This window comes from Brachycentrus maculatus, unplaced genomic scaffold (genome assembly GCF_059751285.1).
Source record: "Brachycentrus maculatus isolate JH-2025_06_01 unplaced genomic scaffold, ASM5975128v1 h1tg000294l, whole genome shotgun sequence".
NCBI classification, from domain to species: domain Eukaryota; kingdom Metazoa; phylum Arthropoda; class Insecta; order Trichoptera; family Brachycentridae; genus Brachycentrus; species Brachycentrus maculatus.
In genome coordinates this window covers 911,497-929,438 of record NW_028281045.1, presented here as the reverse complement: position 1 = coordinate 929,438, position 17,942 = coordinate 911,497, and the positions used below count along the sequence as shown (strand labels likewise).

Here is a 17,942-nt window from a genome sequence, read left to right as displayed (position 1 = left end):
CCCCCTGGGAGTCAAACCCGGGATCTCCAGAACGGTAGTCGAGCATGCTGACCATTACACTACGGAGGCAGATTTCCATATACCCTGTCCAAATAGACTTTTTCATCTGTGTTGAGATATGAATAAAAAATATTTATTTACATACTCCCATATACACCAACTCCAGAAATTCGTACACCCTCTAAATATTGTAAGTAATATATTTTTCCTGATATAAGTGGTTTTCCATTTTGGTTTATAAATAAAAAAAAACAAATTTAAAATATTACACATTACGCAAAAGCAAAAGGTTTGTAATTTTTTAAGTTCATACCTTTCAATAACACTTTTGTTTTCAAAACCATATAAATATTTCGAATAAATTTTTTTAAAAACAAAAACTATCAAAAAATAATTACGTTAAATGTTTGGTACCTTGGTTTTAAAAAAAATTGTGTCGTGTTATCGATTATCCAATCTTAAATAACTATTTTTCTATATCCATCGTTGGAATTTTAGACGCCTAGATTTTTACTGTGGAGATTTTATCGTGAACCCATTTTCCTCATAGAAAGTTTTGATACGTGATTCATCTCTAAGGATAATAATATAATTTTAGGCATATCATTTTGACAAACTCAGATAATAACATGATAATTAAATTATGTTTTGCGTGTGGATCGCTCGTGAGAGTCACGTATGGAACGAGGACAATACTATAGGAATTTTTAATAAACATGATTTTGCACAATTCACATGTGAGGAAAAGTTTTATCTCTACCATGTGATAAAGACTTTGTTAATTAATGCTTGATAGTTTAGATAAATCACAATAAGGATGATTTGTGATATAAATCATAGGATTCCATGACTCATTATTCACCCAAAAAATTCTAAGAAATTTAAGTCGTTTTTCTAAATAATGTCACGTCACTTAGGTTCAAGTTATGACAAGACATTAAATAGATTTACGTTCTTTGGGACAGAGGCGTCGGAAACTACTGTAATAAAAGAAATGGTCTTCAGCCCAGTAAAAATGTGTTATCGTTTTTTTTAAATACATATTGTAGGTATATGTAAATCCCATTGAATGTCACCAGGTAACTGTCCTTGAAGGCAGTGAACTAATCGGAAATGCCCCTTTAGGTTGCATCTTTCATTAAGTGACTTTTAAATTATGAACATCATGAATATCTCACAAACCAAACAACCAAGAAAATGCTTATTATTATATAAGTATGTGTATAGATATATGTATTATATATATATATATATATATATATATATATATATATATATATATATATATATATATATATATATATATATATATATGTGTGTGTGTGTGTGTGTGTGTGTGTGTGTAGTGGGTTGGGTAAGGATAAGGCATAGTAGGCACTAGTCGTGTTTTTATATGGAACGCGAGTAATCCAGAATAGGCACTGCTTTTCTACTTATATAGAATGCATGCCTCTACATATAGGGTATTATATATCATCAACATATCTAATTACCATATTATTAAATTCAAATTGCTCAAGTTTACTTTTACGGGTGAATTAAAAAGGTTTTTTTTCCTATTCTAATTAAACAGTACTTTTATTATGTAGCTTCACTGACTCTTGAATATTTCTTTATTGTTTTTTTAAATATCAAAATAATATATTTACTTTAGGAAAATTTTCTTTTAATAAAAATCATTATCTCTTTATACGTTCCGTTCTAAAATTTGCTTTCTGGCTTTAAGCTTTTTGTTTGTTTATTTATTTAAATGTTTTAAATTTTTAACCTTTATTTCAAAGCTAAATAGTCATTTTTTTTAAATATACAAAAAACACCGTTAATAAAAATAAATAGGAAAAGTAGACGTTCTTACAGTGGCGGATTCTCAGATCTCGGACTTCACAAGTAAAGGAGCTCTAAAATTAACTTCCAAAAATAAACACAAATTATTTAATCATTTCAAAAATAAATTGAATGTTTTTTTATGTTGTTGAATTCCTATAAAAATCATTCTTCAATTATTCAATAATTCTTTAAAATAATACAAAATTCAAATAAAATAATTCTTAAAATAAAATAATTCTTTAAAATAATCATTATTCAAAAAGTATTTAAAATAATACTCGTATTTGCAAAGGGATATACATATATACATAAAAAATGCAAAAGGAGGCGTGGTAAACACATGAGTTATTGATTTTGTTTTTGTTTTTATCTCATCAAAGATGAAGAAGAATAAAGTCTGGGCATTAAACTAGCCAATGACGGACGGCAGCTTCGTAAATGCCCAGACTTCCATATTCTTCTTCATCTTTGATGAGATGTCAAAAAATAATATCAATGATTCTCAATCCAATATTCATTTAATATTATTCTGGACTGGTACCTAAAGATCTGATCACCCCTCCTTCGTGTAGCGATCAAGGTAACGAAATTTAGAGAAAATTAAGTTGCGACTAGACGAATACTGGACCTTAATATTAAAATACGCCCGGGGCCTCACAAGTCAAAAATCCGGCACTGCGTTCTTATGGTTCTTATACATAATAATATTTATTACTGCGCTAATGCCTCGTAGAGTATAATATTATTTACTAAGCAGAGTTAATCTTCAATTTATTCGTAATGCGTAAAATTATTGTCTTCAGCAATGTGACTCCCTAGGCGACAGAGCTAATTCCGAGATTCTAATAAAGAAAAACAGAACGGCGAGCCAAACAAACTTATGAGTGGAAATTTACAGTTAAAACAAAAATTAATATTACAATTAGAATTACATTTTTTCCTAAATAAACGGCCGTACAAAATAAATTACATGTTGTGTACTTTATGACAAAATAATATGAGAAAATAATATTTTTTTTTCTTTTTAAGTAGGTATATTATTGGTCGAGCGTGTAAACAGAATGTTAGAAGACAGACTTAAGACCAAGTATCGCCCTTCGAGGAAACCCTGAGGACGTAGACAGACCGGGCAGACCTCCAAAAAGGTGGAAAGATAGCTGGAGTCAACATCCCAAGAAGGACAGGTGGAGGCACAGACAGATCCTGAGGATCTATAAGAGATGAAGAAGATTGGTTCGAAAAGTACTTATCTAAATAAGGATGAACATATAAAAAATAATTATGCATTGATATTGTAATTATTGCTTTATAGCTAGGAATTGAGCTATTCCAGATTCTTCTTCTTCTTCTTCATCTTCTTGCTCAATGCTGAGCGTCGTGGTCTTCTGGAATGTCAGGCACTTGGTGCACAAGTCCTCTCCATTCTTCCCGGTCCTGGGCCAACTTGATGGCAGCGTTTAGCGAGGATCCGGTTAATTCCTTTATTTGGTCTGTCCATCTTGTTGGAGACCGTCCTCTTGCCCGCTTGCCTTCAACTGTACCTGTTACTACCAGTTTTTCAAGACTCTTTTCGTTCTTTCTGGCGATATGCCCAAATTCCAGATAATTTACGATAATTTTTAATAAAACCAGTGTCTCCTAACAGATAAAAAAAATTAACAAATTTTACGCCGGTTCTTCGCAGGAGTAGGCAGAGAGAATAGAACGCCACAATAATCTGTCTCTACAAACAATCTTCACATTCATGTATCTTGTCATACATGCCAGTAGATTATTCCAACTCCTGACCTGACCAAGCCCAAGTATTTGAAATACTGATCATGCCAACATTTTCTCAGTCTTCCTCTGCTTCTATTACCAACCGCATTTGCCTCATAAATTTCTTTGACTTTCATTTCTTCACTCATTCGATTCACATGCCCAAACCATCTCAATACGCCTTCTTAAAATATATCGATAATGCTTATCGCAGTTTTTTTCTCCAAAAGTTATAATTTAAATATTTATTATGCGGATAAAGTTTTTTATAATACCTAATAATCTGTGGAATGACATCTGTATAGGAATGCACATATACGTTTCCTTTATTCTTCGGTGACACGTTGCGATATCGTAAAAAATAATTCAGATATTTTTCCTTATTTTCCACCTATCGCGTTGAGGATTTCCCTTCAAGAAATGCGTCTTTACTGAAGTATTTGTGACAGTCATAGAAAATTAACGCAAACGTGGTGGAAGGTGTGAGAGCAGCACAGCTGACCGGTGACACTGTTCCTTTCTCTGTCTAAATTCAGAATATAAAAAGCGGTGGGAATCAGACAGAGGTATCAATAACAATTAGAATCTCTTAAGTACGCTTTCGAGCTTTCCGTTCAGTTTTGTGGCTTATAATTAAAATATAAAAAGGTAAGACTAGTCATTTAATTATTTTTTTTGTAAATTAAAGTGTGATTTCATTCAAAGTATAGTTTTTTTAAATATTTTATTTGAATGTTTGAATATAAAGTTTCTTTCTTGTGATTTTTTTCATTGAAGTATTACTTGGTATATAGCGCTATTTCTTAAAATTTATTTTGACACGTATTTCGAAGTATTCCACACCATTTTCAAACAGAATTTTAGTTCAAAAAATTAATATATTAAAAAAATTGACACACGCAGTGAAATAATATTAAATATTGTGTTAGTTTATAATTTATTTAATATGGTATATTTAAAAGAAAAAAACCTCCATTCTATTTTTTTATAATAATAATAATATTAAAAAATAATATTATATTTTGTTCACTGTACATACAATAAAAAAATGGAGAAAATCCGCCATTTTGTTAAAAAATAATAAAAACAATCATTCTTGGTTTGGTCAAACATGTACCAAGTTTTTCAAGAACTGTTTAAAAACTATTGAGTAAAATTTTTTAATGAAGCATTATATACCTATATATTTTTTTGAAAATTATTTACTTAATACATAAAAATATTAAAAATACATTAAAGCATACCGACCTTTTACGTAAAAAATAGCAATCTTCATTTATTTCATATTTTTGAGTAAGCCATTTGCTCTATATTATTGTATGTATACCAATTTTAAAATGTTCTTGCTACGCATATCAAATATTTAAAAAAATGACTAAACTAGTTGTATAAATAAAATAAAATAATACAATTAAAAACAGTTTGATTATATTTTAATAAATAAGCATTAACTTGATGATTTTCCTTTTTATAACTTTTTGTCCGCCTCCGTAGTGTAATGGTCAGCACGCTCGGCTACCGTTCTGGAGGTCCTGGGTTCGATTTCCAAGGGGGGTAAAATAAATATAAGTGATTTTTTCATTGTAATATTTGATCAATATTACCATGGACTGGTACCTGAAGCGGAGGGCTGATCACCTTTCCTTCATGTGTAAAAAACGATCAACATAACACTGCGTTTATATGACACAGTGCCCTATGCACCATTTGGGTGCGGATAAGGGTTTTATTTATTTATTATAACTTTTGTACATCTTTTTTATATTTTTACTGTACTGTCGATGTCGGTAGGCCTCGACGTAAACAGTTTTTTCAACAATATCGGAATAAAAATATACAATAATTTATACTGATTGTACCTAGTCATGATATGTGGTATATTTGCTAATGATTGATATTCGTTATTGATAATGATAAAATTTAAAATGCTCATCGATGCAATTTTTTCACTGGGAGTAATGTTTAAAAGAATTGTTTTTTTTCAAATCACTTCATAACGTCAAATGAAATTGGTAAATTTAACCTTAATTCAATTTGTTTGATTATTGTATTTATGACAATATCAGTTTTACTTTTAGCGTTTTCTTTTATTTTATTTTGTTGGATACAATCCAATAAATCGCTTTTAGCCAGTCGTTTATATGACATAACTTTACTAAATAATAAATATAATTTTATAAAATGTGCGTATTTTTGTTGTTGTTTTAATTCTAAAAGCTTCTTAGAAAAAAAAAACTATCGAGTCGATTGATTTTCAAGCGAATAATTGTACGATAAAAATAAAACAAAATTTTGTTTGATTTTTACATAAAAACACTTTTATTGAAATTCAACATTTTTTCCTGTAAAAAAAATCAAAGCACCTGTTATTTGTCCCTAACAAATGTGTGATCACAAGAGTCGGAATTTACTAGTGCTAAAATATTTCATTTCATTAATTAATCAATTGTGGTAATATCTTATTATGTGGTAATATTTAGTTATATTTTATTTTCGATCATTTTTTTTAAATTCACGAATGATAAAAGTGATAAATGATCGTTAGTATAAAATTTATAAAAAAACAAATATTTAAATCAACCAGTTTTCGGCAAGCTGTTAATAAATAATCCATATTTGACATTTCCATACCTGGTTGTACTCCGTTAATAGCGCCTACTGTCAGGCAATTAGCATAACACAAAATATGATTTAGTAATTCGGAATGATCCCTTTGACTGATTTTGTCTACCTCCGTAGTGTAGTGGTCAGCACGCTTGGCTACCGTTCTTGAAATCCCGGGTTCGACTGAAAATGTTGGCCACCCATGTTCTAAACTATATGGACACAATTATCAAATCCCGTCGCGAGTAGTCTGCAGGCGTAAAATAACAGCCAACCGAAATGTGTTTATAGGTACTGTAGTAAAATTCAGTGTTTATTTTGTTCACCAGATGAAGCTGATTATCCTAGCAGCATTCCTATTTGTGGCGGTGGCTGTAGCCGTGCCTGTAGAGGAAGTGAAGGAGAAAGCAGTCCCTCTGGAACCTGTTGCCAAGGATGCTGAAGACCAGGAGCCAGCGGATGACCTCAAGACGGATGCGACATTCTGGGGAGGACACTACTACCGCCCATCCTACAGAGTATACAGTGGTTATGGAGGATACGGAGGATACGGGGGATGGGGAGGTTATGGTGGATATTACAGACCGTAAGTATTATTATTAGATGGCAATTAAAATAAAATTAAATGACAATATTAAGCTGTTTGTATGATTTTGTAATTGTATGAGAATGTGGTACAGATTTCAATTGATTTGTAAAGGAGACTGACCAGAACATTTCGTCGTATCGTAAAACGTTACGATGCGAGCATTCAGGCAGTCAGTACAGCGAGCCGAGCGCTCCATCCATAGTTTCGGATGCTCGCCGCGAGCGATGTTACGACGAAATGCTCCAGTCAGTCTCCACCTTAAAGTAAAAACTCTTTCCAACGATTACATTCAGCGGATCATTAAAACATTTGTTTCATATAATGACAACCAACAAAAAAAACAAAGGACAAGCCATCTCTTTCACCCTCTATTGATTTTCATGTATGTTTCTCATTAGTTCATTCTCTTTTAAAATCCGGATACAAAATTATTGTTGAAAATTCATCTTACACCCATAAGATGTTTTTAATATACTTCTTTACTTTTAATGTGAGTGTGCAAAAGATAGTATTTTATCACATTTTGCTGAAATTTGTAAATTAAAAAACAATCTTTTAAACAAAACAAATTATATTTTGTTATTTTACACAAACACGACTTCTACACTCAACATGTCCATACCATCTTAGAACTTTTCTTAATCTTTTCAACAATCCCTAGTTAAACCTCACATTCCTTTTTTATTTCTTAATTTTTAATTCTATCAAGACAATCTAAATATTTAAAAAAAAATATTTTTAATCTCCACTGTTTCATTTCAGATACCACTACGACTATTACCACGATGACTACCCAGTATACTACAAGAGTTACAGCTATTGGGGCTGAATAATTTCATAATTAAATCTAATTAATTAATAAATTTAAAGAATTCTTGAGGTTTCTCCGTTACGTTTGTAAAGTATCCCATATTGATAAACTGGCCATTTTACTTCTGATGCTGGAGAATTCTTGAAAGTACTTTTATCATTAATTTTAAAACATTCACTTTCTAGTATTATATATATGTATGTACAAACGCTTAAATGATTTTTACAATTTTTTTCCTTAATGTGTTTATTATGGAATACAAATTGTTTCGACTGTTACATTACTCAGTAAAATTGATATATTTTCAGTATTTTACTCTATCACATAAAATCTCAGAAATATAATTTTACAGTTAGCACACAACGCAATAATGTGTTCATATTTAATATTGATTCTTTTATTTTTTATAAAATAAAATAAAAACTATTTAAACACTGTCTTTTTTTTCATTATTTTTAATCCTTATCGTAGTATATCATAGTTTGTAATGAACAAAGAGTACAAAAAGAGGTGATCAAAAATAATTGTAGTTGTGAAAGAATGAGATCACAATGTAAAAAGAATATTTTTATTTATGTAAATATAAAACAATATTTAAAGAAATAAAAATAAAATAAAAACACCATATTTTGTATATTCATATTTATTATATACTGTATTAAATAAAATTACACTGTACCAACGTTACACAGTATTAATTTTTGATTAACAAAAAAATTTCAGGCTTTAATTTTATACAAACAAATAAACAATATTTAACCCTCAACTGCCAATGTGTTTTACTTTTACAATCTATACAATCTGTACACACATGGAGGTCAAACAAGCTTTGTGTTTACGTAAGCGTTTTTAAAAAATGGAAATATTTTTATGCATTTTCAACTAAGGTGAATTAAAATACATATGTACTTATATCACAAATAAAATTAATTCTAACTATTATTATATTTTTTTTAAAGTACTTGAACATAATATTTTATGACTTGGAATCACTTCATATCTAGTTCTCAAAAGTTTAAATAATAATAATAAAAAAATATTAAATTAAGTATTAAAAATGATTACATAAATTGACTTACTCTTATAAGGAAAATAATCACAAATCATTTATCTATATAATTTAACAAAAAAAAACAAAACCAACAAATGCCTCTATAATTTAGTGGTTACCGCATATCGCCCACTCCTTTCAAGAACGTCATAAATCAAAAAACTTGATTTTTCAGGAGACCGTTTTTAAAGTTTAAAAATATAATACAATGTTTTAAAAATAAATATCTAGCCACTTATTGAACTTTTTACTACGCAACAGATCTTTTTAAGTAAAACCTGAAGATTTTTTCTCCATTTGAAAAATATTTAGTTTATTTAAAAAAATAATTAAACAATACCTTTTCTTCAAAATGCAAAAACAACACTTTCTGCCATGTAGCGGGTAAATATTAAGTTAAAAATATGCCTCTTTTTCTGGGATATAGTACATTTTCTGGGCATTCCGAAAATATGCTCAACTGAAAATTGACAATTTTTTATTTATGACGTTCTTGAAAGGAGTGAGCGATATGGCTACCATACTGAAGTTCCCAGATTTAATTCCAAAGAGGGTCAAAATAAATATAAGTTATTTTCACATTCATAATTATTTGATATTTGATTGGATAATCACCCAGGACTAGTACGAAAAGCACAGGACTTATCAACTTATCTTTATACAATTAACGATCAAGATAACACTGATGATGCAGTGCCCTATGCACCATGGGGTGCGGATAAGGAACAGACTAATTAATTTTTTTTAAACAAATAAATGTATGTATATTATACTTAATCTTTTATTTCTAGTCCTGAGAGACCCCCATGTCAGTAGTTAAGGGTCAAATGTTAAAAATTTTCATTGCATCATTATCTTTAGTTTAATATTTTTTATTATAATATATTCAATTTTTATAAAACGGTTTTATATTATCTTCTAAGTTGTGAAACCAGGCTAAGCTAATTGTCATTAAAAGTCAAATAAAAAAATGAACCAACAAAGGATAGTGAGCTAAGTCACAAACTGATTCTAGACATTCTAATTGTAAATGGATATTACCGTAAGAAATATTTTTATTATTTCACTTATATGTGAAGTGCAGGTGCACTAAAAAAGAGAAAGTATTAAAAAATTATTCATTAAAAATTTCACTTAATTATGTATACATTTATATGTGTGTATATTAGTGTATATTTGTCCGCCTCCGTAGTGTAATGGTCAGCACGCTCGGCTACCGTTCTGGAGGTCCCGGGTTCAATTCCCAGGGGGGTCAAATAAATATAAGTGATTTTTTCACTGTAATATTTATTCAATATAACCCTGGACTGGTACCTGAAGCGGAGGGCTGATCACCTTCCCTTCATGTGTAAACGATCAAGATAACACTGCGTTCATATGAAAACAGTGCCCTATGCACCATTGGGGTGCGGATAAGGGTTTTATTATTTTATTATTATTATATATATGAAGTGCAGGTGCACTAAAAAAGAGAAAGTATTAAAAAATTATTCATTAAAAATTTCACAAAATTATGTAAACATTTATATGTGTGTATATTAGTGAAGTACATAATTCAATGTTTGCGATACAAAACTAACCTTTTATATTTATGATAAAACTACTCTTAATGTTTATAAAATACATACAACCATTTCTACCTACATGATAGCTTTATAAATATGTATAATAAGCATTGTTCACAGCTATGTGGAAAATATTGACTTGAAAAATAATTAGACACAAAACTTTGCATGTATGTACCATAAACTGCATTATAAACTGCAGCAAAAAAAACAGATATGATTAATAATATAATGAATGACAAGGTATTAAATATGTATACAAATGTATACGATAGTCCGCCTCCGTAGTGTAATGGTCAGCACGCTCGGCTACCGTTCTGGAGGTCCCGGGTTCGATTCCCAAGGGGGGTAAAATAAAATATAAGTGATTTTTTCAGTCATATTTATTCAATATTACCCTGGACTGGTACCTGAAGCGGAGGGCTGATCACCTTTCCTTCATGTGTAAACCATCAAGATAACACTGCGTTTATATGACGCAGTGCCCTATGCACCATTGGGGTGCGGATAAGGGTTTTATTATTATTATACGATATTAAGTAATGAAATTTTTTTATTTGTACTTAAAACTTATACCCACATTCTTCATACCTTTTTTAATTTAATTTTAACTAACCTCATTTTAATTTAAGACCAAATTGTACTTGATAATTTTGACGCAAGCATAGAATGTATGGTCATTAATTAGTTTTCGCACATTTCAATGCGATAAAAATATAATTTTTAGTGTATTCGCATATGACATACATATATTAATGTGCATTAGAATCGCTCAATACCATTTCTGTAATGCTCACTGGCAGTATATTTATTTACATTCGAACATGCCCCAAGGTTTGTTTTTCTTCTACGGAAGTAGCCTACAGGGCAAGAAAAACCATTGGAATATAGACTGTTATCACATTTTTCGCGGGCTTCGCGGTATATACTAATTGGTGTGTGCGGCGGATGAAAACCAGCGAAAAGTGAACCAAAACTAAATTTTACAAAAATCCCTTTATCTGATTTCTTAAATACCAATTGTAATATAATACAGATTGCTAACAAACTTTTGTCTCATTCTTTCATGTAAAGATAACAGAGTGCGAGAAGAATGCAGATAATAGAAGTGAGAAGAAGGTATTTTCACCTTCTGCGCCAGCATCATTTCAATGTCAGAAATAAAGGAATTACATATTTGAAGTTTTTATATTAATATTATGTTCCAATCACTTTGTACGAACCTCTTAAAAATTTCGGACAGGTGTTTTTTTACGCCTTTTTACGACCACTAACGACGGGATTTAATAACTGTGTACATATGGTTTAGACCTTAAAGAGATTGGGACATAATATTCATATAAAAACACTAAATGATTCCTTCTTTTCTGATTTTGAAATGAGGCCGGAGGAGAAGGTTAAAATAATATTCCCGTCCTTAAGTATCAATCGACCGAACGGGTAGAAATACCTTTCCCATCCTTAGTGTGTAAACCATATGTACATAATTATCAAATCCCACCGCCAGCGGTCCGCATGATCAAAAAACAGCCGTCCGAAGCGTGTAAATACAAGACTCAAATGCGTTTCTTTACATGAGAAAACCGAGTTCGCTAGTGGTGTCGGAGCGCGGAGAGGAGGACGAAGAGTTGGAGCAGGGGGCCGCATGTCAGCTGGTCCGGCCCTTGCCCTCCTTGATGGCGATGACGTAGCGCTGCGTCACCCGCTCCGGCGGGGAGTAGCCGTCCGCATACGAGGAGTCCTCAAACAAAACCTCGTACTTGTCAGATGCCTGCGAAGGCAACTTGTTCACGACGGCTTTGTAGAAACAAGTTGTTTGCGGGTACAGAGCCATCACTGGAAATAATATGTATTTACTAATTTATTAACAACCGTATGCAATTTTTAAAAATTGAAATTAAACTATAAATAGAAGTTTTATTTATTGTTGACTGTAGACAGTTGGTAGAATTCCATATTGCATTGTTGAGTAATATATCCAAAATTAAACAAGGTTTATTGGATTTGAATTCTACATGAAACGCGTCACATATTAACATATACATAAATAAATGTAGAATTCAAATCCAATAAACCTTGTTTAATTTTGGATATATTACCCAACAATAAATAGAAGAATTTATCAAATTGGTATTTACTTTACAGAATTACATCATCTATTTTAACTAAGTAACCACTCACTCCGATTTTCCGCATGTGCAGAGAATAGAACGAACCACACCAATCTGTCTTCGCAAACAATCTTCGCCTCTTGCACATTCATGCATCCCCTAATATATATACCCTCCGATTAATTCGATACCTGACCTGACTTTTTTTTAGATGGGAATCGTATTTTTATTTATCTTGCTTATTATGCACAAGGTTTATAGATCATTAAGTGGATTTTTGCTTACATAATCCACATATTTAATTTATGTATTAATTTTAAATCAAACACAGATTTTTTGAGTCTACTAAGTTGTATTTTATTAACAAAAACACATAAAAAATTATACCGTGACAATTGTTTCGCCTTGTTAGGGCATTATCAAACGAATGCCCTAACAAGGCGAAACAATTGTCACAATATAATTTTTTATGTGTTTTTGTTAATAAAATACAACTTAGTAGATTCAAAAAATCTGTGTTTGATTTAAAATTAATACATAAATTAAAATGGAGTTGTACAAATTAAACGCCAAATCAATAAATAGACATATTTAATGATGGCACGGAGGAATAAAAGAGGTCTATTACCAGATTGGTGAAATCAATTTCAAATTGATTTCACCAATCTGGTAGAGTCTTGAATTTTGTACCTTATGTAGCATAGTTTAATTTCACTTTTAATTTTTACTTCTAATTTTTATTTTTATTTTTCTTACTTTATTACTTATAATTGTTACTACCCTTTTTTTACAACCAAATTTATATTCTGTATATATATGTGTTTAACCTGCACCTTTATCGTTTCTGTAAGCTTGTTGTGTTCTCATCTAATTGATGAAAAACATTCAAACAATTTGTGTTGCACTGTATTTCATTTATTGTAATATGTTTTTCATTGTTTGTGAACCATAAATAAATAAAAATAAAAATAATGGCAAAACAATATATGAACTTACCAACAGATCCTTTTGGGAACAAAGCATGCTCGTCGGTTTGGGGATTGGCCCTCATGAGCGGCAATGGAACAACACGTCTCTTGGACAGAGTGTGGCGATTTTTTTGTTCCTCATCAATATCGTCAACCTAGAGAGAAAAATAATTACCACAGGCACAAAATTGCAACATAACATGGTCTGAGTGCTAAATTTAACATTATCAATAAATAAAAAGTGGCTTCCAGTTTAGTAATTACCTAATGATATTTTCTAAAATAATTATCTAACCATAACCCCACAGGGGTAGACAGAGAGAATATAATGCCACACCAATCTTTCAGTCCAAACAAGCTTTGCCTCTTTCCACATACACGCATCTTCTCATACATAACCGCCGATTATTTCGACTCCTGATCTGACTACATCCAAGTATTTGAAACACTTGATCATGCCAAGTTTTGTTTCCTCGGTATCCTCTGCTATTATTTCCAACAACATTCGCCTCATAAATTTGTTTCATTATTCTCACTTCAATTGGGATGCCTAAACCATCTCAATACACCTTTCTTAATTTATCGATAATACTCATCTCAACCTTACTTTCTTTCCTTATATCACCATTCGAACATCTGTTTTACATCATTTTGCCCCACATTTGTCTTAGAGATTGCATTTCTATTGCATTCATTCAACTTTTATCTTTCTTTTGCCAACTCCATGCTCCACTTCCATATATTACCGTTAGAACCAGAACTCCGTTTTGTGCTGCCAGATTAGTTTTTGTTGTTAGGTCTTTATTTCATTAATTGATTTCAGTGCACCATTCACTCTGTTCCCCGCATTCACTATCCTTTCTTTATCTTTATAAATCTTTCAATCCCTAGAAAACATACTTACCAAATATACGAAATCTTCCAATATTTTCCCATTTATTACTATTTTACACCCAGATTTACATTCATCTCTTTCAAAAACCAATAATAATATGTAATCTCACCTCATATTTATTTTGGACTACATTCCATCCTACCACTTCAGCGAGGATCCAATTTTCTTCCTTATCAGAGACTTTTACTAGTGCGGCCACCATATCTCCGCTCTTTAAAATAAAAAATGCATATATTAAATTTATATAAAAATATATTATTGTAAAATACTAGTAGCAATCGCGTGTACACTGTCGCAGAAACTAATATACAAAATATAATTTAATACAAATTAAATTAAAATGAAACCTTGGCAATGTAGTTGGCGTCTGCGGGCATAGCCCCACAGAGAGGAGGAGCTCTCTCTCCCGGCTTGCCCACAAACAGTGGCAGGGTTTGTGCGGAGTTCAATAGCATCTTCATCAGCGCCCCGCACCCGATAGTTTCCTTGTTCCCCGCATTGCGAGCCTGCAAAACAGATTTATCTTCTGAATATTAACAGGTACTACTACTATTACTATTACTAATACCATCACGCCGTTTCCCGCAGCAATAGGCAGAGAGGATGGAACACCACACACTTCTGTCCTGACACACACTCCTCGCCTCCTTCACCTTCATACATGCCCTTCGATTATGCAGACTTTGACAACACCAGATTTTAGGTGATCACCACCAATTTCTGATTGATTTGATCGTGCCAAGTCTTTTTCGGCCGTCCGCGTTCTGTCCTCCCGCCCACATTTGCCACATATATTTTCTTAGTCATCCTCTCGTTATACATACGCTCCACATGTTCATACCACTTTAAAAAACTCTTCCAAATCTTTTCAATTATCCTTTGTTCAGCCTTACATTCCTTTCTTATATATTCGATTTTAATTCTGTCATACAATGATTTTCCATACATTCGTATGAGGGAGCGATTTCATCCTTCCTTTGCCATCAGTGTCAGTACCAGCACTCCATTGTGAACCGCCAGTTTGGTTTCCATAGAGATATTTTTATTTGCAATCACTCTGTTCAAAGCACCGAAAATATTAACTATTATTTTGTAAACTGCAAGAGAATAACAAAATATATCATTTTGCAAAATAAACATTTTGGAGGTGAAGTGCAAAACATGGTGCCGTTTAACTATTCGCTCACTCCTTTCAAGAACGTCATAAATCAAAAATTGTCAATTTTCAGTTGAGCATGTTTTCGGAATGCCCAGAAAATGTAGTATATCCCAGCAAAAGCGGGATATTTTTAACTTAATATTTACCCGCTACAGGGTAAAAGGTGTTGTTTTTGCATTTTTCAAGTGGAGTAAAAACCTTCAGGTTTTACTTAAAAAGATCTGTTACACAGTAAAAAGTTCAAAAAGTGGCTTGATATTTATTTTTAATACATTGTATTATATTTTTAAACTTTAAAAACGTTCTCCTGAAAAATAAAGTTTTTTGATTTATGATTTCTTGAAAGGAGTGAGCGATGAAAAGTTTTTAAAAAATAATTAAATGACCTGTATTCGGCGCTCATTTCTGATGGCACGAATTTCTGTTATTCTGCCCAAAGCGCTGCGAAGTAACTCCTCTTCTTGGTTTGCATCAGCATAAGCCGTTTTGTAAAGACCTTTCAGTTTTTGCTAAAAACAAATACAATAATATTTTATAGTTTCTCTTCATATCCATTTATAATTCAACAGTTTAGGAACTTTGGAATAGATAATACGGCAGAAGATTTTCCACCATTGTTAACACATTTCAAACGGGTATTTTTTATGCTTGCGTACCGCTGGCGACGGGATTTGATAATTATGTAAATATGCTTTTTATTTTTTTTAATGGGAATTGCATTTATTATTTACCTTGCTTATTATGTACTAGGTTTATAGATCATTTAGTGGTTTTTTGTTTTTTCTAGCTAATTAAATATGATTTTATTTGAATCTGTTAAAAATCCCATCCTTGAGCATTAATTGACCGAACGGGTAAATATACCTCTCCCATCCGAAATGTGTTAACACACTAAGAACGAGAAAGGTACTTCTACCCGTTGGGTCGATTAATGCTTTAGGACGGGATTTTTACCTTCTGTGCCAGTCTAATGTAAAAATCAGAAAAGAAGGAATTATTTAATGTTTTTATGTGAATATTATGTACCAATCTCTTTGTTTAGGTCTAAACTATATGTTTGATGTATGGGTTCGATTCCCAGGGGGGGGTCAAATAAATATAAGTGATTTTTTCACTCTTATATTTATTCAATATTACCTTGGACTGGTACCGGAAGCGGCGGGCTGATCACCTTCCCTTCATGTGTTAACTATCAAGATAACACTGCGTTTATATGATGCAGTGCCCTATGCACCATTGGGATGCGGATAAGGGTTTGAATGAATGAAACTATATGTACACAACTATCAAATCCCGTTGCCAGTGGTCGGCAGGCGTACAAAAACACCCGTCCGAAATGTGTTGAATCACAGAAATTATTCTCGGACACAATTCAGAACGAACCTCGTAATAATGCGCGCCATTTTCTTCTGTGACTATCTTTTCCTGAGCCCTTATCAAATTATCGATGTTGTGCTCAGAGCGACTTCTTTCGCTTTCAATTTCGTAAATATAACGGTGCAAAGAACGTAAACATTCCTGAAACGATAATAAGACATGTCAAAAGGGCAATAGCCAGAGCATATTTGAAAAACTCGTAAAATATCAACATCGGTTACCAACCTGCACCTGCTGGGCGGCTAAATCGGCAGTTAGAGGCATTTTGCTGTCCTTCAACAAACGTCAGTATAAGACAGAATTTTAGAAATCAGAATAACATGGTACCAAGAAACAATTACGAAGACAAATAAAAGCTGAAATAAAACAACAACAAAAAAGTAAAGATAAATATTTATGATTCACAACAAAAAAAGGAACAAACAAAATCCAACGATACTAACAATATCGTATACCAACATTAGTCGAAAATATGAAGAACCAACGAATACACCGTATTTCGGACTATTATCTAAACAGACGAATTTGTCACTACAGAATACATACGTTTTTATTTGAAAAAAACTCTTGTCAACTGTTTCCGAATGGAGAATCGGCAATTTCAGTGACAGAACGCTAACCATAGATCACAAACTACTAATCAAAGATTATATACTAGTACTACTAATCAAGATTATTTTAATTATATCCATAGATGTTCGCATGGATTATCGTAGACAAAAATTATCAAAATTCCAGCTCCAGGGAGACAGTTGTTGTTGCTGACTGATATCAACGTCCGGAAGGTGTCCTATCTGTGGCATGTGCTGAGAGAAGTACGGGCTATTGCATCTAACATAAAATTCAAAATAGAAGGCCGACGAGGTGTGGGTATAAGACAAATCTGGCTCCGGAATATACGAGATTAAATGGGGATCAGGACCGTCGAGGCGTTATTTAGCGCTGCCAAAGACAAGGACAATTACTCTCAAATGATAGTCAATGTCAGGGGGACCTGACATGATTTGAATAAAAGAAGAACGATTACCGGTATTCCACCGAAAATATTTAAATTCAATGTATCCCCCTTATTTGTCTACTTTGATTTTATTTATTGTGAAGATAAGATAAAATAAACAACATTTACGTTTTAGTGATCCTGTCACGAAATTTTATTACGTTTGCAGAACTTGTATTTATAATTTGATTTGGTTTGGTTGGATTGTTGATACCTACCTAGGTAAGTTT

The 17,942-nt window shown here is 31.9% G+C and overlaps 2 protein-coding genes across 2 annotated transcripts; one reads left to right on the top strand and one right to left on the bottom strand.

Moving 5' to 3' along the window:
- Positions 1 to 4,153: 4,153 nt before the first annotated feature.
- LOC148305005 (uncharacterized) lies at positions 4,154 to 8,026 on the top strand. The gene is made up of 3 exons (XM_088267404.1): positions 4,154 to 4,233; positions 6,519 to 6,775; positions 7,541 to 8,026. The coding sequence occupies exons 2-3, from the start codon at positions 6,519 to 6,521 to the stop codon at positions 7,605 to 7,607; spliced, it is 324 nt and encodes a 107-aa protein (XP_088123530.1). The 5' UTR covers positions 4,154 to 4,233; the 3' UTR covers positions 7,608 to 8,026.
- A 2,124-nt stretch (positions 8,027 to 10,150) lies between these two features.
- Positions 10,151 to 17,357, bottom strand: Sgf29 (SAGA-associated factor 29). The gene is made up of 8 exons (XM_088267403.1): positions 17,159 to 17,357; positions 16,941 to 17,071; positions 16,722 to 16,856; positions 15,725 to 15,847; positions 14,527 to 14,685; positions 14,289 to 14,390; positions 13,313 to 13,439; positions 10,151 to 12,041 (listed from the first exon to the last, which is right to left on the bottom strand). The coding sequence occupies exons 2-8, from the start codon at positions 16,977 to 16,979 to the stop codon at positions 11,854 to 11,856; spliced, it is 873 nt and encodes a 290-aa protein (XP_088123529.1). The 5' UTR covers positions 16,980 to 17,071; positions 17,159 to 17,357; the 3' UTR covers positions 10,151 to 11,853.
- Between the last annotated feature and the right edge of the window lie 585 nt (positions 17,358 to 17,942).